Source organism: Dioscorea cayenensis, chromosome 4 (genome assembly GCF_009730915.1).
Source record: "Dioscorea cayenensis subsp. rotundata cultivar TDr96_F1 chromosome 4, TDr96_F1_v2_PseudoChromosome.rev07_lg8_w22 25.fasta, whole genome shotgun sequence".
NCBI lineage: Eukaryota > Viridiplantae > Streptophyta > Magnoliopsida > Dioscoreales > Dioscoreaceae > Dioscorea > Dioscorea cayenensis.
Genome location: NC_052474.1, coordinates 8,700,819 through 8,722,295, shown reverse-complemented (window position 1 = coordinate 8,722,295; position 21,477 = coordinate 8,700,819). Strand labels below are relative to the sequence as shown.

The 21,477-nt window shown below is 33.6% G+C and overlaps 3 protein-coding genes across 4 annotated transcripts; 1 reads left to right on the top strand and 2 right to left on the bottom strand.

Moving 5' to 3' along the window:
* The first annotated feature begins 1,620 nt into the window (after positions 1-1,620).
* On the top strand, positions 1,621-3,530 carry LOC120258200 (WRKY transcription factor 71-like). Its single transcript, XM_039265557.1, has 3 exons — positions 1,621-2,194; positions 2,726-2,869; positions 2,985-3,530. The coding sequence occupies exons 1-3, from the start codon at positions 1,743-1,745 to the stop codon at positions 3,358-3,360; spliced, it is 972 nt and encodes a 323-aa protein (XP_039121491.1). The 5' UTR covers positions 1,621-1,742; the 3' UTR covers positions 3,361-3,530.
* A 6,242-nt stretch (positions 3,531-9,772) lies between these two features.
* On the bottom strand, positions 9,773-12,876 carry LOC120258261 (transcription factor bHLH144-like). 2 transcript variants are annotated; one of them, XM_039265613.1, is made up of 4 exons: positions 12,584-12,876; positions 12,127-12,235; positions 11,813-12,004; positions 9,773-11,260 (listed from the first exon to the last, which is right to left on the bottom strand). In XM_039265613.1, the coding sequence occupies exon 4, from the start codon at positions 10,937-10,939 to the stop codon at positions 10,166-10,168; it is 774 nt and encodes a 257-aa protein (XP_039121547.1). In that variant the 5' UTR covers positions 10,940-11,260; positions 11,813-12,004; positions 12,127-12,235; positions 12,584-12,876; the 3' UTR covers positions 9,773-10,165. The 2 variants fall into 2 exon arrangements, with proteins under 2 accessions (XP_039121547.1, XP_039121548.1); XM_039265614.1 differs by having other exon boundaries at positions 12,127-12,230.
* A 582-nt stretch (positions 12,877-13,458) lies between these two features.
* LOC120258262 lies at positions 13,459-20,818 on the bottom strand. Its single transcript, XM_039265615.1, has 2 exons — positions 20,619-20,818; positions 13,459-13,832 (listed from the first exon to the last, which is right to left on the bottom strand). Exons 1-2 carry the CDS (start codon positions 20,782-20,784, stop codon positions 13,549-13,551), a joined length of 450 nt encoding a protein of 149 aa, XP_039121549.1. The 5' UTR covers positions 20,785-20,818; the 3' UTR covers positions 13,459-13,548.
* Between the last annotated feature and the right edge of the window lie 659 nt (positions 20,819-21,477).

Here is a 21,477-nt window from a genome sequence, read left to right as displayed (position 1 = left end):
CACAAACTTATATATTGGTGTTTGTGACCTCGAGATGCATGAACTTAAAAAACTAATTAGTGACACACTTACTTAATCAATGGAGCTTAATTGTAGTATCTTTAATTTAGATGTTATCTCTGATTACTATTTGAATTAATTAATAAATAACATATATTAACAATGTAAGTCAAAGTTAGTACCAAATACAGTGACAAGGTTCCTAATTAACAATCTTGTGGTTGGAAATGCAAATCTTGTTTGTGATCTTTTAAGTGATGTTAGAGTTTTTCTATTTGCGTCAGTAATGAGTCAATTTATATTTATATGCTTGTAATTAATTTAAGTTGAAATGGACAATCATTCAAACTTATGGTCTATGAACAAAACTAAGGTCTTAAGTATTTCATGTGATATATATATATTATTATCATAAGACTTTAATCTCTATTATGTTTCAAATTATATTAATTTATTAAAAGAAATATATATAAATAATAGTGATTAAAAAACATGCAAATCAATAATAAGAAATCTAATGCATTGACATTTTTTTCTATGATTAATTATCATATAATTTTATAGATTTTACGTGCAAATAAACCGTCGTTTCATTCAAAGAAAAGATAAATAATAATGGCATCCTTTTTCAATGAACTTTGATAAATCAAACTTCTTTTGAATTCTATGAACTATATATGGTATCCATCTTTGTGAATAAAAATACAAGTTTTTAATAAATTGAGTATATATGTAATTCATTAACATGTGTAACAAGCTTAACCTTTTTGAGGTGTGCTATAAAGATGTAAAGGCAGAATAAAATCTAAAAGCTAAAATCCAAAAGATGTGTGAACATTAACATTAACCTTTTCAAAACAAAAGCTTATTATAATTGTAGTTATTCCAATTCAAAGATTTACATAGCAAGCAATATCTAGACTCCACTTTCCAACCCTTCTTTTTAGGATTATATTTAATCACTTGTCTTTTTATTTTATAAATTAAAATAATTTAAAAAATAAATGAATAAGTGTAAAATATCTCATTTTGAATATCTATCATGTTCCATTGGACGAAAAAATTATACACTTAAACAGAAAAAAATAATTAATTAAAAAATTTAAACATATAATTTATATGGCTCAAATCAAAGAAAATCTCATTCTATAATTTTCCCATGAATTTCTCATTGAATGTCAAGATGTCGGCCCGAATAGCTTTACACATTAAAGCCACTTAAAAATGCAGGACCGTCAGATCAAGAGCGGGAGCTTTAGTGCAAGGATCGAACGGTCAGATGTGAATCATGACGGCAAGACAACGTCATCAATTGAGGGTGCTGTGTTCCACGCGTCACATCATGAATGGCCCACCATGTGGCCAGTTAGCGGTCAAATGACGGTGCTGTCTCCGCACACGTGTCGGCGAATCTCGGCCGTGTAATAAAGGTATGAAAGCTTGACCGCCCCCCATGTGACTGGTGATAGCCGGTGGTCATCTTTTGCTCGCTGACTCATCACCAGCTTCCTCATGTGACAATTTGACTAGTCAACGCTAGGGTTACGCTCTTTTTACACCAAACCCCTTAATTAATTAACTAATTATCTTCAAAGTATAAATCAAAGAGTCCTCTTCATGTTTTAGCTCACTCTCTTTCAAACTAAGCTTGCACCTCATTTTCTCTCTTTCCTTTTTTTCTTCTTCTTCTTCTTCTTCTTCACTGTAACTTTGCATCTTCTATAATTAAGCTCTTGTGACTCATGTCAGGAGGAGAGAAGAGAGAGTTATATGGGTATCATCACTTCAACGATGAGCTCTCATCGTTCTTTGGACAGAGATCGGAAAGCATGGGTGGCACTGCAGGCATGCTTGATCTGCAAAACGGAGAGCCTCCGGCTGCTTTGATGAGTTTCAATGAGTTTTTTCATGGTCCTGCTTACTATAATGCCTTGACGAGAGCTTTCGATGTGTCGAGCTCACCGGAGGAAGGGTTGGGAGTGAGTGAAGGGGGGAAGACGATGAGAGATGTGGAAGTGGAGAGTAATATTGGTGGTGGTGTGACACCGGTGACACCGAACTCATCGGTTTCTTTATCGTCGACGGAGGCTGCTGGGGAGGAGGATTCAGGAAGGTGCAAGAAGGATCTCCAATTAGGGGAGGAGAAGGTGGAAGAGAAAGGAGCTGAGAATGATGCTGAAAAGTCTAAGAAACTGTAGGTTTTCTACTTACACTTGTTTTCTCTTTTGTGTTTTTTCTTATGCTTTTAACTTTTTGTTTTGTTTTTCAAAGTTTTGATCATGTTTTTAGGGTTTGTTTTTCTCTTCATGTTTTATTGAAATAAATGTTTGGTGTTAAAAAGTTTAGAAGATCTCAAGCTATATATGGTTTTTGATGGTGTGTTTCTTCATTGTTAGTAGACAAGTGTGTTTTTTTTTCTTTACTAGCTTTTTAGGGTTTCTTATGTTCACACACATTCAACTCAATATATCTATATGAGTTGCTTGTTCTTGTTTCCTTCCTAATTTCTTTAGTCTTTGTTTACTAAATTTTCACACGAAGAAGAAGAAGAAGAAGGCATACTAGTACATATTATAGAACAATATTTAACTTTAAATTTTCATGTTAAAAGCTGGATTCATGAGCATCACTGATCACTAAGAACTAGTTAAGGAATGAAGTGATCAAAAGATCTCTCTAATTTAACAAAGAACCCTAAAATTTGATTGTTGTAATTCTTGACCAGGAACAAGCCAAGGAAGAAAGGGGAGAAAAGACAAAGAGAACCACGCTTCGCTTTCATGACGAAAAGCGAAGTCGATCATCTTGAAGATGGATATAGATGGAGAAAATACGGCCAAAAGGCGGTCAAGAACAGCCCTTATCCAAGGTATAAAAATGCTCTTGTCTACATCAGTTCACACTAAATCTCTCAATAATTGACTTTGCATTTGCATTAATACTTTTTTTGTGTTCTTGATGATCAAATCAAATTTATGTCATAGGAGCTATTATCGATGTACAACACAGAAATGCACGGTGAAGAAGAGGGTTGAGAGATCATACCAAGACCCGACGATCGTGATCACCACGTATGAAGGGCAACATACTCATCAAAGCCCGGCAACACTTCGAGGAAACTCCCACATCTTGGCTTCATCTTCTTCATCGATTGTGCCACCGGGTTTTCCTCAACAACTCTTGATGCATCAAATGCCTTCACTAAACATTAACCATCATCATCAACAACAAATGGATGCAAACCCTAGCATGTTCTTACAAAGCTTACAAACTCCACGTCATCAACAGTTTCAGATCCCTGATAATTATGGTCTTCTTCAAGATATCATTCCCACCCTCATTCATAACAATCATCCATGAAATATATATATATACTACTTACTCTAGCTCCCCTTTTGTATCTCTATCTAGAAATTAAGAACTATATATGTCTCTTGTTGTACATGCACTTATCAATCCTCCTAGTATGGTTATAGATGGAACAATGAATTCATGACTCTTGACTTGTTGAAATGAGGATATTTTTTGCTTGTTTGTTTCCTTTTAACTAGCTCAGTGTTCAAATGAGAGTTTTGGATATATATATATATGGTGCATTTATGTTGGATAAAAGCATATGCTATATATGTGTATATATATGAGATCTCTTCACTCATGAATTCATGCTTTTTTTTTTAGTATTGGGGATTAATGGAGTACTGAAAGAAGAGCAGACTAGGGTTTATGATGCTTCTTGTTTGGTAGCACCGTAGCATAGATTTATTGAGGAAAAAAAATGAGATGTTTATGAATGAGAATTTGGAACTTGTGGTTGTCTTCTGGTGAACTTGTGCTTCCAAAAAGTACTTCCATTACTCTTCATTCATTCATGCTCACAAGCATAGTTTGTCTTTCTTCATCACATCTCTTTCTGTACATGTTTCCAAGTACCACAAGTTATCTGACAAAAAAAATAATGTCTTTTTTGTTTTCCTTTCCTATCCTATATATATATATATATATATATCTTTCTTTCATTATATATATGATATGAGATTCAATTAATATATCTTAATATGTATAGATAAATATATATATTCAGGGGAATGAGTGCATGGTTATAATAAGACCCTGTCAATCTTAAAGCTTGAGTTTGTTAGTTTGCTAATTAATTAGAAGGATGAGAAGCATTATATATATATATGCATATTGAACTTAAATATGTATATATATGTATATATATATATGGTAGTTAGTATAAGGAAATGGTCAAAGAATGAAAGAGTCATGTATGGACCACATTTGTGTGTGAATCTACCTAATCTATTTGTTTAATATATTGGAATCAATGACATGAATATTAAACCTAATATTTAGCATATGAATTATTACTTGCAAAACCATTTATATATAAAATATATAGAGAGAAGATATAATTGAGTGATTACTTGTGACACTGAAGAAGTGATCAAAATTCTTTGAAGGCATAATGAAGAGCTACAATTTAGAACTACCAACTTATCATTTAGGACAAAAGTTAGCACATATGAATCAATTAATGCAATATTAAAAAATATTCCAATGTGCTTGTCTACTTAAGCAAGTAATGGTCCACTTGCCTACGATATTTTTTTTACATACATATATATATATATTTATGTTCCTGCCTAGAAAGTCCCAATATTACATATTTAACCCTTGAAAATTTTTATTTACACCTAATCCTTTCAGCCTATTATATATATATATATACACACACATTTAATGGTTATCATACATATAAATATATTTTTAAAAAAGAAACTTCTAATCTTATTTATGTGGTTTGGCGAAAAATCTAAAAACAGTTTTATAATTAAATTTATGTGGTTTGGCGAAAAATCTAAAAACAGTTTTATAATTAAAATTATATGTTTTACATGTCTAAGATCTAAATAAATTTAAAGATATTTGAGTAATTGGTGTGTATATATATGTTAAAGGAGATGTGAGTACATAGAAACTTTATGATGGTACATATCAGATAATAAGATTATATTACCTAAACCTTATTATTAAATTAAAATTAATGATTTGATTAGAAAAAAAAGGGCATTCACAAGAGTTAATGAAGTTCGTGAATTGATAGGCTTAAAAATTGGAGTTTGAGAGCCCAAAGTTGGACCAACAAACAAAAGTAAAGCCCGGATCAAAAGCATAGAGATAAAGGCACAATTAAATGAGAATTCTTGATTAAATTATAATTAAATGTTGAATTTCATTTTTTAATCGGGTTTTAAAAAGATATACTTTACTTAATTTTGAAAAATTTATATCTTTATCTTCTTAATTAATTAATTAATAATTAGACCCGAAGGTTTGTTTTCGATTGCATGAATGGATACACTAACTTTTAAAAATAATGCTCTATAGTGAAAAATTGAAAGCATAGTTCTTTAATCAGAAATCCTTCGTTCTCATTACAGTACTCAATAAATTCTCAACCATTTAATTTTATTTCTACTAGCACCACCACAGCATTGTTTATATCTTTTTTTTTGTTCATTCCCCCTCTAAGAACGTAATGACGTATATATTTATATTTATATATTTGAGGGTTGTATATTAATACGAACTTTATGAGAGTATAATTGTAATTTAGGATTTTATAAGGTGCATATACAATTAATTAACTTAAATTAATGAATTAATATATATAATTTAGGAAAGCCGCTTAGTTCAGGTGGTTAGCGGTATTATTTCAGATCCACTTTGGAAGTAAAAGACTGTGTGAGTTCAAATCTCAAATAGAGGAATTAAGTTTGCATTTAGATGGGGGTTTTGATTACCCAGGAATGGAAATGGCCACATATCCCAAGAAAAGCATATGTTTGGGGAAGCTAGGGAATGAGAATAGATTTCCTAGTCAAAGCAATAAGGGTTGGTCTTCATTACCTCGAAATTTGGGGTAATGGATGGGAATTAAAGGGAATTGACATAAATACCCTTCTCCAATAATATTTAATTACAACATATTTAACATACATATTTAATTATAATTATTAAAATGAATAATAATAATAATAATCATACATATTTACTTATAATTATTAAAATGGACAATAATATTTTAATATTTATAATAACTATTTATACTTTGTAGTAAGTAATTTAAATAATAATAATAAAAATAAATTATTTAATTAATATATGATGATAAAAAATAAATATAATATTTAAAATATTTCACTAATAAAAAGTTTGACATAAGTATTGTTTTAATATTATTCATTTGCACTAAGGGTAAAATAGTAATTTTACCATATATTCCTTTTTTTTTCATTCCCAATGAAATTTTTTACCAACCAAATAGAGTTTTTATTCTCAATTCCCATTATCATTATCATTCTTTTCATTCGCATTCACATTCCGTGATCCAAACGGCCCCTACGTAACTTGGTGGGAATTTGAACTTTTTGCATGGACCCCATTAACTAAAAATGAGGGAGTGTGAGGTATTAATTAACTCTGTGCACGTCCCTTAAATCCTGGAGCTTGTTGATAAAATAAAGCTACGAAGGAGACTCTTTGATATGCCTCTCTCCTTAATTATCATATCTAGTGATTAACAACAGTATTAGAGATTCATTTGAAATCATTGATTAACAATATATACTAGTTATTTTTGCTAAATAACCATCAATAACATATATATACTATGGGTCAAATAAAAATTTAACATAAAACATCTAGTTATCGCAATATAAAGTATAAACAATTATGTAAAATAATTTATTTGATAAATTTTTTTTATGACTTGGATTAAGTTCCTAGCATAAATAATTATTTCATATATAGAGAGTTTCATCATATATATAATGTTGTGATTAAAATAAAACACTGTCCACATGTAATATAAATATAAATATGGATCCTTGTTTTTCACCTTTGAAGTTCAAGTTAATTAGTGTGCGTATACATGTGGTACACTCATCAACCATAATTCCAAAATGAAATAAAAAGAAAAGGCTTGTGTTGCTATCCTTTTCCAAGTAAAGCAAAGCCATGAGTTCATATAAAAGCATGTTCCTTTTTCTTTTAATTAATTAATAAGGATTAAAGGTTAATGGTTGAACCTAATTGCATTATTAAATGCTGAAAAGAAAAATCATAGAGAAGCACTATAAGGGACAATCAAATCTCTCTTTGCCTTCAAACTTGAATCAAGGGATTTCATGTTGTTAGAAAAATGCTTCAATTATAATGTCACATTGCATGAGTGCTAAGGAAATTCTTTTAAATTGATGTGTGTGTGTATATATATATCAGAGAAATGAGAAAAAAATAAAAAAATTGATAAGAAGGGAAGGAATTAAATGCATGAGAGTAGGGCTGCAAATAGGCCAAGCTTGATTTGGTTGGGCTAAGCTTGAGCCCTGCTCAAAATTGAGTAGCTCAAGCTCGAGCTCAAGCTCAAAATTAGCTAAATAGGTTTGCTCTAATTTAATTTAATTATTTGAAACTAAATTTTTTTTTATAACTTAAATTTTGTTTTTAAAAATTAAAATATAAATTATATAGCTTAAAATTAAATTCAAATTTAAAAACGAAACTGTGATCGGAAGCTTGAGCTTTTACAAAAGCAGAGTTCGAGCTGCTTAAAATCATACAACAAAGTAGAAAAAAAAAATGGTTTAGAATGATGAGATGATTTTTAATAATATAATTATTAAAGTCTTATATTTAAATAACTATAATATTAAATATAAATTCACCAACTCTAAATCTTTTTAAACCTTTTTAAACAAAAGTAAGAGATTAAAGTCAAAGAAATAGAGAGAAAAGAACAAAGGTGAGATTTTTATTCATACACATGCAAATGTTGCTCTCTTGCATTATATATCATGTGTTATATATTTTACTAAATCATTACTCAAAAACATACAAAAAGAAACCTTATATAAGTTTACACTTCCTAAATTCCTTTCCAAAATATAAATTCATCATGTAAAATTTTAAACCTTAAAAAAAAAACCATGTGTAAAAATGAAATATTTTAAAGACATACATTTAATTTGTTTTCCTTCATTATTAAATGACAATTTACATTCAAGATTCAAATATTAAAGATCAAAACAACAATTTTATTGTTGATCAAATTCATATATATATCCTTCATTATTAAATGGCAATTTACATTCAAGATTCAAATATTAAAGATCAAAACAACAACTTTATTGTTGATCAAACTTATATATGTATATATATATATTAAAAAAAGGTGAGATATTGGAAGAGCATGTTACATGGTGAGAGAGAGTGGCCTTGATGTCAGGGCCAAATGGAAATGCATGACTTAGCCGCAAATTAGGACCACAGACAATGCTTTCTTCTTCTTCTTCTTCTTTGTCTTTCTCAATTCTCATTCATCATCATAATCATTTCTATCTTCTCTCTCTTAGTCTTAGTACCTAGTAATTGGACCACCAAAACAAAAACCAAAACCATCACTCATCTCTTCCTCCCAAGCACCACCACCAATTTGCTCTCTATTCTTCTTCTTTCATTGTCCCTACTCTCAAAAAGCACAATCACCAAGCTCACTCTTCTCACAGACCAGTCTACACATACCATCATGTTGTCTAACAAATTATTCACTTTTATAATATATATATATATATATATATAAATTTATACTTAACTTATTTGAGATTTGAACAGTATATAATAATAATATCATTTTCAAGGGTATATCTGTAATTATAGATCTCTGTGAGGGTATTATATTGGTAAAAAAAAAGTTTGAAATTGAAAGAGACTAATTATGAGTGGAGAGTGTGTAAGCTTATGCCATATTAACATCAAGTAATAATTTAATAAGTGTAATAAATGACAAACTTTAGAAGAAGATGGATTCTAGATAAGGGTTCCGAGAGTCATGGGTGCTAAGCAAGCATTAAGATCTATCTATATATATATATATATATATATATGTAACAATGTATGGAAATGGGTGATTAGGTAAGCAGCCTAACTAAACCCACTCATGTGAATTTCTTTTCTTTATTTTCCTTGTTTTAGACACTATGAAAATTTTTAATTTTATTGAATTTTTTTTTTAAAAAAAAAAAGTCAAAAAGATGATTTTCGCGTGCATTTTACTTTGAATACTACCAACGTCATCTACAAATAATAGAGCAAGTTATAGAGCAAGTTCTTAGCCGTGATTCATGAAGGCACTATATAAGACTTATATATATATATTTTACTTACTGTTTATGAGCATCTTTTCATATTTTTAACTTTATTTATATTACCACTTTTAGATGGCAAGTAAAACCCACAAAAAAATAAGAGAGAAGTATATAGCAAACAATTTCACTATGTTTCAGGGGGCAAAATCGAAAGAAAGATTATAATTTTGTAGAATTTATAAATCTCTTAAAAAGGAGAGAGAATTTAAAAACAAGTTCCTCTCCAATCAAGCATCTATATACAAATGATAGCCTTTTCCTAAAGTGGGAAATGCCATGATAAATTCTCCCACCAAATTGTTCCATATGCTCTGCTTCTCTTTGCTTCTTTTGAAGGCTTTCAATGAGCATAAAGAGCAAAAAGAGCAAAGAACAAAGAACATTACTGCAATTTGGACATCTCACTTTAATGAATTCTCAGTCTCCAATCTCCATACCTTACTTAAACATATACATTCATGCATATATATGTATCTTATTTGTTGGGTTTCCATTTCATAAGAAAATTAATCATATAAAATACAAGAGCACAGAGAAGAGAGGATTCCAAAAGGCAGACAAACATAACAAGAGTTTCTGATTTTATATTAGAATGGCCATAAAAGATACATAAGTGGTGATTATATGTCCAACTTCACAAAAGAAAATTTTGACAGAATCATAGCATCAAACATACAACAGAAACCACAAAACTTAACATACCAGACATCAAGGCCCACCACCAACAACAGCAAAGCAAAAGCAAGAACACTCACTGATTATCATGCTGCTGCTGTTGTTGTTGTTGATGTTTTGAGTCTAGTTCTAATCTTTAATAGGAAACACACTCAACATCCTCCCATGCTCTAATCATGGAGCATGGAATCATAGTCAATGCAAAGAGCAGACATCCTAAGTTATCATAATGCAGGAAATAATGGCTAGTACGATGAATTCGCTTTGGTACCTTATGTTTATTCCTCGAGATTCTGTATCCCGAGCTTCTTGGCTTCCATCTTTAGAGATTTCAGGTACCTGACAGCTTCGTCGAGAACTGCAGGAGTGTCGAGATGGTCACCGCCGGGTATGATGCCACGGAGAGCCTTAACCATCTTTCGCATTCGCTCCCTCTTCCTATCACTGCTGCTTGCACTGCTAGAGAATGAATTGTGAGCAGATGATGAGGACTTTGCCTTTCGAGACTTTGAGCCCTCCGTAGAGGATGAAGAGTAGTGTGAATTGTATCCCCAGTTGCTTGGTGTTCGGCCGGTGCTGATCACATCATCTTCTTCATCTTCATCCTCCTCTTCCTCCTCCTCCTCCTCCTCTTCTGAGCTCAGTAATGCATCGATTTCTTCAGTATCTTCTTTTAGAGAAGAGGAGAGTTTGCCTCGGATTTCATTGACCTTCTCCAGGTTCTGACCATGATTGTGAGCAAGGGTGGGGTGGATATCGAAGCTTGGATAACTGAACTTCTGGGCCAATGCAGGGTGGAACATTACCCGGCCTTTGTTGTCGGATTGGTCAAAGATAATGAAGTTCTTGGGGCAGGTTTCCAGTGGTTGGAACTCAAATCCATTCATCATTGGACCAGGAAAATCATGCATCCTCCCTGGAACAGCAGGGCTAAAGGGAGGTGCGACATAGGTACCATAAGTACCATGATCACCCAAATGGGTGTAACCACCCACTTCATACGGATCAGTGGGGGAGGAGTTACCAGTAAGGAACCTTGGGTCACTCTGCATAGAACCCGAACAAAAATGAGAGTTTCAATTACTACAAGTGCAGTCAAACTGGGGACAATATGTCAGTACTGCAAAGGCAAACACTCTTTATCATAAAACCCAAGCCAATCTCCCAGTTCAAAGTTCAAACTCTGTGCTGCCTTTGGGAATTCCACAATTCAAACTCTACCCCAAGTTGTGACCATCTTCCTTATTTCCTTTCTACCACAGCCAATTTATCTTCTGATGATCAATGAGCAAAACGCAAAGGCAGGTGGTTGTAACGTCTAACTTTGATTCAAACTACGTAACAGGCTTGAGCAACTGACGGAAGTACTCAGCCTGTCATATTAAAAGAAAGAGGTCCGAATCAAGCTCCATGAGCATCAATAAATACATTCCAACAATAAGTAAAAAAGATAAGGAAGTATTTTCACACAATCATATGCGCTCATCAATACAAAAGACAATCATTTTAAAAAGAATACTTTCTTCCAAAGATTGAAACAGAGATACACAATTGTCATTGAAATGTGATAAAGCAATGAAACGCATGCATTTGTGATTTGATAAAATTAAACACAGAAAGAAAAAAACCTGCTAAATAAAAATGCAAAAAATCTACATCATCCTGCAATGCATGTGCAAAATAAAGAAACATATGACATACCGAATGATTGAATGGTTTAGCTAAAAAGACCAGGACACCAAACTCGCAAACATTCATCACACCACAACCAATGGAAAAAATTCAAACGTCTCAAACAATAAAATAAGAAGATAGCATCATTTAGATTAACAACAATGAAACCAAGACAACATCAATATTACTGTAATGTAATCGATCAGGATTAAAAGAAACATGAGTTGGTAATAGACAAAGGAGGAAAGTACCTGACAAACTTGCATCAACTGGTAATAGGCTATGATTCTAACATTCATTATGATTTCTCCTACCCTTTCCACAGTTCTGTGTCTCTTCAGATTGACAGCAATGTACATCCTCACTTTTCCCAAACCAAGTAAACCCCAAAACACAGTGAAGGAGGAATCCCCTCAATACAATGGAAATCCAAACCAATTCACCTGCAAAAAAAAAAATCACGCTTTCACTTTCAATACTTAGAAAAGCCAAGCAAAAGTGGATTAAATACACGATAAAAATAAAGCTTTTTAGTGAGAGTAAAAAGAGAGAGAGAGAGAATTACAGGATAACACGAAAGAAAACGACCAAGCGAACGCACTTCCTGATGCTGCTGTAATAGTTTGAAAATGACGGAGCCCACGGCATGATGCTTGATCAAAGATTCCTCTTTTCTTCAAACAAACAGAAGAAATTCACCATGAACACCAACAAATCCCAAAAAAAGGGGGAAAAATAGTATGATTAAATTGATATTCCCCTATGTTATCAAACAATAAACAAGACTTGATTTTTCATCATCCAAACGATAAAAGATCGCAAAAACTCAAAAACTCTATCAAATCAAAACGCTATAGAATCAATAAAGTTTCCGATTTAAACCCTAGAAAGACAGAAAAGAAAAGAAAGGAATCCAGAGCAACGTCAAGATCCATATCAAAGATTGAAACCTGATAATAAAGGAAGAATCCAGAGATAAAACCATCAAATCAACAAAAAAATCATCTAAAAACAAACCCTACCTTATCAATTAGCTTCCTATCAAAGAAAAAACTCCCAAATTTTGAAAAATCTCGGTTGCTTTCCACGCAAATTCACAAGAGATGGAAGACGAGTAAAGAACGGGGCAAGATTGACACCAAGGGAAACGCCTTTTAAGAGTGAGACATCGAAGAGAAGAGAGAAAAATAAAAATAAAAAGTCTTCGCTTAACCCGAGGGTTGGGTTTCCTCAACCCAAGGTTGAAAACGTTTCCCACTCCCTCTGGGAATCGTTTTCTATCAGAAACGCAAAACCGGGAAATAGGAACGGTTTTGAATCATCATCTCCCGGGAAACGAAAAATCTGAAAACGTTTCACATGAGAGCTTTCAATGAGGTTTTCTTCTTCTTTTTTATAATTTTCTTTATAAACCCTTGAAAAGACTGAAATTAGAGATGTTAGAGGAGTTTTAGAGAGGGGAGGGGTGTGTGAAAAAGAGGCATTCAATTAATATCGCGTGGGGAGTGTCGGGACAAGTGGGCGCAGCGCAGCTGTTCCTCTCAGACAGCTTTCAATGCTGTCTGATGACGTGTCCTTGTCCATATAGTTGAACGACACAACAATCCCGGCCAATAAGAATCGGACGCGTAATCTCAGCGTGAAGTTTGGCGTCGCTGTTGGTCGGAGTGCCCTCCGCACCGACAGAGATTAATGCTCAACTGCTGGTGCGGTACTTACCGTTGGATCCTTTGCCTTGGAAAGTGTGCACGCCTGATCAAGTGGGCCCTCGTTGGATCAAGCGCTCTTCTTGACTTTTTATCCTCTTATGGGTCCCACAATCCTATCTAATTCTACTAATTCTGCCAAAAAAAAATTTACCTCTCAATACATAAATATATAATTACTAAGCTGTTAATTCAAACAAAATATAAACCAATCAAGGCCTTATTCACAGAATCCTTCACAATTGTCACAATGTAAAAGTGAGGAGAGGATTTTTAAGGCTTTAGGCACAATATGTGGGGACAGAAGCAGGTCTGTAGAGGAATGGTTTCATGGTATGAGATTGTCCAGATGGAAGATCATAGTTGAACTTGATCCCTTTTCGAATGTCTCCCCGTCGAGTGCAGTGTTGGTCGAAGCTGCTGATTGGCCTCACCAAGCATGAATCCCATCGATCACTCTCCGGCATTGTCTCTGCCACCGTGTAGGCGCCCTTTGCGTTGGTGAAGGCCTGATAGTTTACAACCTCCCCGGACTTTGTTAGGCAGAGAACAGCAACCTCGGCACCTGCATACACCATGATGATACTTTTAATAATATAATTGTTTCAGAGTCCTTGAGAATTTATGTGTATCATTCATACTCTAATGCATCAGACAGTAAAGATGGAAAAGCAGCTAGATATGAGATTGCAATTAGGTATTAGATACCAACAATGAATAACATGTGCGCACCTGATTGATTCCTAATAGTTCAATCACAAATTATTCAGCATTTAGTAGTACAAGTATTGTGGCAGTGCAGTGAATGATGATTGACTACATGGATTTTAGCATGCAAAAATTTGAAAACACCACAATAGAACCGTTGAGAAGGTCTAAACTATCCAAAAAAAAAAAGAAAAAAATCTTGAGTTTATCAATGGATGCAAACCTAAGAGGTAGGAATAATTATAGCCCTATGACAATTGTCAAGCAGAGTAATGGAGTGGGATTATCTTTGCTGGCTTCCAGTGCTTTCTTACATCCACTGAAAAGGACAGACAATATAGACAAAGTCTCCATCTCTTAACAAGAAGTCAAGAGCCCTAAGGCCCATAACCATCCAACACACGTTTCCCCCATGTACTTCAGATACCCGGTAATTATTAAGGTTAACAAAAAGTTCAATTCACTTATAATAGATAGGTAGTACACAAGATGCAAAGAAGGCAAGCATTGTGTAAACCACAGAACTTGTTCTCACTGTCAAGGGCATTTGTGCTACTTTAATGGTGTTGCCACATAAACTTTAATGCATGACATGACTATAGAGAGTCAGCTTGTTCTGGTATTTTTACAAGCTCAAGAGAGAAGATGAGCAGAATCCTTAAACAAATGGACCAAAATGAATGTGTCCTCGGTCTACTGTTCTAACACATCCACCTTCCCACCAGCACCTCAAAAGTAAACAAGAAGATTTTTGGTGGTTCATGCCATTCAATCAAAACACACCGTATGGACATCATGGTAAACCAACCAAAGTTAGGGGAGGGGAAGGCTGGCGATGAGCACAAAGAAAAGCTAAAGCTACACCAAGTAAAAATAAAACCCAGATATACCAGATATATCAATTGTGACTACCCCAATGTGACCATGCAACCACCATTCAACATCAAACATCAAACAACTCAGCTGACTGCTGCTTTACTAATTGGTTGCCACAAGCTAGCTTATTAAATCATAGCATCAAATAAAAAGATGAAAGATAATAAAAGAAAACACCACACTACATAGTTTAAGGCTACAAAACTGAAGAAATATGACTCATAATGTCACCTTTCAGAAAAACCATAATAGAACTAACTGACTGAAAAGCCGTTAAGATTTGGAGTGGAAACTCCAAGTAGTTCTGGTAAATGAAGAAACAAAATGGCCAAAAGAAAGAACAGGAGAGCTGATGTTGACCTTAGTTCAGAATCTTCATTTTCCCCTAATTTCTATATTGATCATGATTTAAAGAATGGACAGCTCCTACCACAAACCCAACTGATGCAAATGACATAATGGGAAGATTAGGAAGAGATTACAAGGAAAAACATGATTCAGAATAAGAAGTGATTACTAAGTTCTAGCATATTAGTGTTAGGGACACTTTAGTAATTTCAAGATTATTTTATATTCCATGTTTAATTAAGTTTAGCGATAAGTGTAGAAAGTAAGAACCAATTTTCTTATTGATGGATGGAAGCAAGGGTCTCCTTATATAGGGAGAGATCCCAAGCCAAAACTAAGAACAAATCAACCATACATAGCAATAAGCAAGAAAGGAATAAGAAAAGAGAAGGAAAGTCTAAATAAGGACATATAATTATCTCTTATTGGTTTCCTATTGGTTTCCAACACTCCCCTCAAGCTGGAGCATATATGTCCTTCATGCTCAGCTTGCTGCAACACCGATCAAAAAATGCTGGAGATGCCAGAGATGCCGGAGAAGGAAAGTCTAAATAAAGACATATAGTTGTCTCTTATTGGTTTCCTATTGGTTTCCAACAATAAGTTTTAGGAGTTTGGATAAATTGACTCTTCTTTTTGCTCTTTCTTATTAGGAGTCAAACTTTTCTCCTATAGGAGGTTAGGAGCCAAACTTGCTCAAATAATTCTCAAACCTCAATAAGAAGGATGATGAATCTTCTTAGGAATTAGTCAGTGAATTATTCTAAGTATTTGTAACTTAATGTTTTATTTTAACGTGTGACCGTCTTTTCTTCTAAGTGTGATTTCTTAGGTGTAATTGTCTATCAAAAGGAGCATAATGTCTACTCACGCAGAAGTAACATATTGAGGGAAGATAACCAATTCTCAAGGCAATGGACCTTACAAAAATTAGTTAAACAGATGGATAATTTCAATGTTTGTTTTGAAGATATAGAATCAAAAGTACGGCAAATTATGACTAATTCTACAACAAATCTTGTTGGAGAATCAATTGGAGTTAATAATGAAAGCAAGAAGACATCAACCCAGAGGAAGAGAGCTTACAGGTCAACAATCTAACTCTTGACTAAAGCAGATGATTAGGAGTGGTAAACCCCCTTAAGCATCCCTAGTTATTTTAAGAAATTGGCCTAGAGAACTTTCCACCAAATCGCAAGATACTGCAAGAGATATCACCAAAAAGGTGAAGACTGATGTGCCAGATTTTGATGGAAGCCTTAACCCCACAAGCTTTGCTGATTGGTTGTCCACACTTGAAGAATATTTTGATTGGTATGATATGTCAGATTAAAGAAGAGTTCGATTTGCTAAGATGAAACTCATAGGACTAGCAAAAGTATGGTGTAACATAATTGAAGGGGATGCTCGAAGACTTGGTCAACCACCTCCTGGGACATGGTTAAAGATGAACACAAAGCTTTGTGAAAAATATATGCCACCTAATTATTATGACTGAATTTGTGAGCAGCTTGCCAATTTGAAAGAAGTAAATATGACTGTCAATACATGCAAAGATTTGGTGAACTCAAAACTCAGAGTCAAATAATTGAATATCCTCGTCATGCATTAGCTAGATCAGGGTTGAGATCTGATATAAAGAGAGAATTACTTCGACAAACATTATTCAGTTTATAAAATGCTTTTCAAGTAGCTCTGGATATGAAGGAATAATTGCAACCGTTAAAAGGTCTTATGACGAAATCCTCCTTCAAGAAAAAAAAAAACCAACCATTAAAAGGTCTTATGACAACCAACCTACTACATCAGTCTTCCATCAAAATAATCGGAAGCCTATAGAGTTAAAAGGAAAAGCTTTAATGGCAATCGCTCTGAAGAAGGTTGATGTTAAAGATTTTTGTTTTAGGTGTGGAGGTAAAGGTCAATGGCATATCAATGTCTAACTAAATCTAGCTTACATCTGGGAAAAAACAGATGATAACAAACCAAGTGAACAAGAAAAGGTTAGAGATGAAGATCAAAGATAAGATGTTGTATACTATGCCAATGGTCTAATTGATTCTGATGTTGAAACCTCCACTGCTATAATTGTTAGACGAGAACTTGCTGCCCCAAAGATGGAAAAGGAAGATTGGAGAAGAACTGCTATTTTTCAAACTTTGGTTACTTGTGGTAAGGAGCCACTTAAAATAGTAATAGATGGAGAAAGTTGATGAATGCCATTTCATCCTCTACAGTAGAAAGGTATGATGCTGCTTGGGTTGACAATTCAACCATGCCAGTAAGTAAACGCTGACTAGTTTCCTCTTCTTCTGGTCCTTACAAGGATTCTATATAGTGTGATGTTGTTCCCATGAAAGCAACTCATATACTATTGAGACGCTGATGACCTTAGCTTTACAAAATTACTACCATGAAGCTTTAAAACACATAAATAGTCAGAAGAAGCTGAATTCAAAATATGGCAAGTAGGTCGAATTTCTTCTAGGTTTTTCATCAAACATAAATTTGGGGTTGAAAGCTAATGCTCTTAGAAGAGTGGTTTATATGCGTACTAATATGACCTTGAAGTGATTTGGGCTTTGAAGACCTACAGAATTCAGCAATACTTATGCTGATTTATTGCCAGGACAACACCGAAACCATCCCAATTTTCTCTACAGGAAGGTTGGTTATTCAAGAATCATTGTCTCTGTCTACCTTCTACTTCTATTCATGGCCAAGTTATGTTGAAGCTGTATAAAAAAGGCCACTTTGAAAGGATAAAAACGGTCTCACTGCCAGAGGAAAAATTTTATTGGCCTAGTCTCAAACATGATGTTGATAAGTTAGTATCTCAATGTCATATCTGCCAGTTAGCAGAGGGAAAGAAAAGAAATGCATGACTTTGCATGCCATTGAAAATACCTCTTAAGCTTTCGGAATATATAAGCATGGATTTTATGCTAGAATTACCTAAAACTAAAGAGGGTATCATTCTATCTTAGTAGATGTGGATCATTTTATAAAATGACACATTTTATTCCTTGTTTTAAGTCAAGAGATACAGTTCATGTGGCCAAACTATTCATTAGTGAAGTTGCACAACACCATGGGTGCAAAAGACTATAGAATCTGACGTAGAAAAAAAAAATTATGAGCTCTTTTTGGCATAACTTATGCCAATTAATAAAAAGTCAATTGAAATTTTCAGATGCATTTCAATCTCAAACTGATGATGGACAAGCTGAAGTTGTTACTCGCAGCCTCAGAAATCAACTTCATTGCTTGGTGAGGGAAAAGCTTTCCGCTTGGGATTTAGTTCAAGCTATGGCTGAATTTGAATATAATAGTTCTGTGAACAGAACTACATGCAAAAGCCCATTTGAGAGAGAATTAGGCCTACAACCAAGGAAAGCAATTAATCTAGTCCCCTTGCCAATTGCAGCTCGCCCTACTGTTGATGCTACTGATTTTGCAGAACATATTCAATCTGTTCATGCTAATGTGCGGAAGAGCACTAATGCCAGCAATGCTGTCTACAAGACTTATGCTGATTTACACCGTCAACATGCCAAATTTAAAGTAGGAGAACAAGTGATGGTTTACTCAAAGCCTGAACAATTTCATACCCAAAAATATAATAAGCTACAAAATTGGAATATTGGTACATACAAAATTCTTAAAAAGATAAGCTCCAACACTTATGTGTTAAACTTACTAGACAATATGGGCATTAGCAATATCTTCAATATTGAAGATTTAAGTAGATATCACAGTCAAAATGATACTTCAACTGAAGGCCCCTTAGTCCATTTTAAATCAACTTCTTTCATGCCATTTTATGTGGAGATCGAGGACATTGTGGATGCTAATGTTGTTAAAGAAGGTAGTTATAAGAAATATTTGGTGAAATGAAAGAACAAACCATGGTTAGAATGCACTTGGATCTCTGCAAAAGACTTGCAACAACTGAATTATGGCTTGTATGAGAGATACCTTTCATTTAACTTGTTGCCAGACTCAAGCTTCTCCAAGCCAACGGGAATGCCAATTACGCACCGGGAAGATATGAAAAATATTACAAGAAAAGACATGATTCAAAATAAGGAGTGATTACTAAGTTCTAGCATATTAGTGCTAGGGGCAGTTTAGTAATTTCAGGATCTTTGCCTGAAATTTTTGCCAAGTTATTTTAAATTCTATGCTTAGTTAAGTTTATCAAAAAGTTTTAGGGGTTTAGATAAATTCTAGTTTAATTAAGACTTTTTGTCCTTTGTTATTAGGAGTCGAACCTTTCTCCTATTATAGACTAAACTTGCTCAGATAAATTCTCAAATCCCTATAAAAAGAGAGTTGAGTCTTCTTAGGAATTAGTCACTGAATTATTCTCAGTTTTTTCTTATCTTAATGCCTAATCTCGACATTTGACTGTCTTTTCTTCTGAATGTGATTGCCTAGATTCTCTATCTACGATTGCTCAGAAACCCTAAGTTTAATTGCCTATCATATCCTGCATCACCAACCTATTATTAGAGTGAAACTTCTCTTTATGTTTAAGACTTTTGTTGACATAAACTGACATCCATGCACATGTATATATGGGCATTGTCAGGGATTTGTTTGATCCTTTAGCAAATAAAGAATAATTGAATGTAAATCATCTGTCAACTGCATAATTATGTTTAGAAATGAGGCTGAAATTCTGATCATTAATTAAAAAATACTTTAGGCGGTTAGAAGTTTCTAAAAATAGTAAACTTTGCATTGTCTTTAACTAGCTTCAATGGAAGAACTTGAAATTATTTTCCTTGTTTAAAAGGTCTCAAAAACACGCACTGAATTTTGCAGTATCAGACCCCTGCTTCCATGTCAAACAAATCACATGACCCAACTCAACTTGAATTTGATAATCATCTCCCAATGAATAATATAATTGTGCCATGTCTAGCAGACAAAAGGAGTCAACATGGACAATGGCATAAATCCAGCAGTAAAGCTTTGTCCTCATGATTAACTTCATGCTCTGATGCCTCACATTCAAAAACCCAAGTTTTGAATTATAATTCATATAACTAAAACCAAAACAAGTTTATCTCTACCATTAACATTGACTCTCCCTATATAAACAAATCCAGTATATATGATTCCAATCTAACAATTCACAAATTTCATAAACTAATCGACTGTCACCATTCAACGTCCAAATCAGCAAAATTAAAATTCACCTCGAAATAATCATCCTTTTTTTTTCATACACCTAGAATCCAACTAAATCAAAGCTGCAAGATATAATGAATCAAAGCAAGAATAAACCCTAATCCATCAACTCACAAGCAACCAATTAAATCAAACTGATAACGAAATCCATCAAATTCAAAAACATAAGCTCGATTCCAAAACAGAGAAAAGAGGGACAGAAACAAGAAGCGTGATCGACCTTCCAAGGCGTGATCTTCAGGTCCGATGAAAGAATCGCCACAGACATCACAGACAACCCTCCCACGGACTGCACCGGTCCACGCCTCCACCTCGCCGGCGATGAACGCCACGACGAGCAGGCCCAGCAGCATGGATCCCATCCACGATTTCCCGCGAATCTCCATTTTGTCGGTGTTCTTTACTTTGCCTTCTTGAAAGACAACACTTTAATAATATCAACTTATTAATTATTATTCTTTCTTATTACTGATCTTAAAGAGACCAGTTTTTTACACTCATATTTGGGACCAACCAATGAACTAATGAGCATGGGCTAAATAGAAATTTTCTAATTTACATTGGGTTATAAAAATAAGTTTAAAAAAAAATTACCACATGTTAAATAGCAAACAGTTTAAGGAGATGTAGATGAAAACTAAATAAGTTAAATATATTTTATTTTTTAAATAATATTTTCAATAAAATCTAAATGTGTGGATTAAGTCAGGTCAGATTGAATGTTAAAAGAAAATTGTTGGCATATAAAATAGATGAAATATAACTTTATAATTATAAACTCAAAATTATAGTGTTAAGATCTTTGGGTGCAAATAATATAATAATTATAGAGATTTCTCTAATTTTTAAAGAAAAAAGATATAACAAAGACGTGTAAGTGATTTAAAGAAAACGATATGCAAGTATTATGTATCGATTAAGTTGGAGGTGCATTTAACCTCCTCTCAACTTAGAAAGCATTTATAATAAATCTAATAGTAAATAAGTGGTAGTTAGACATCCTAACAAAGGGGCAAAAGAGGAAAGACAAAAAAGATAAGCAACGGTGGAGATGATGATAGTTGTGTAGAGTCAATACT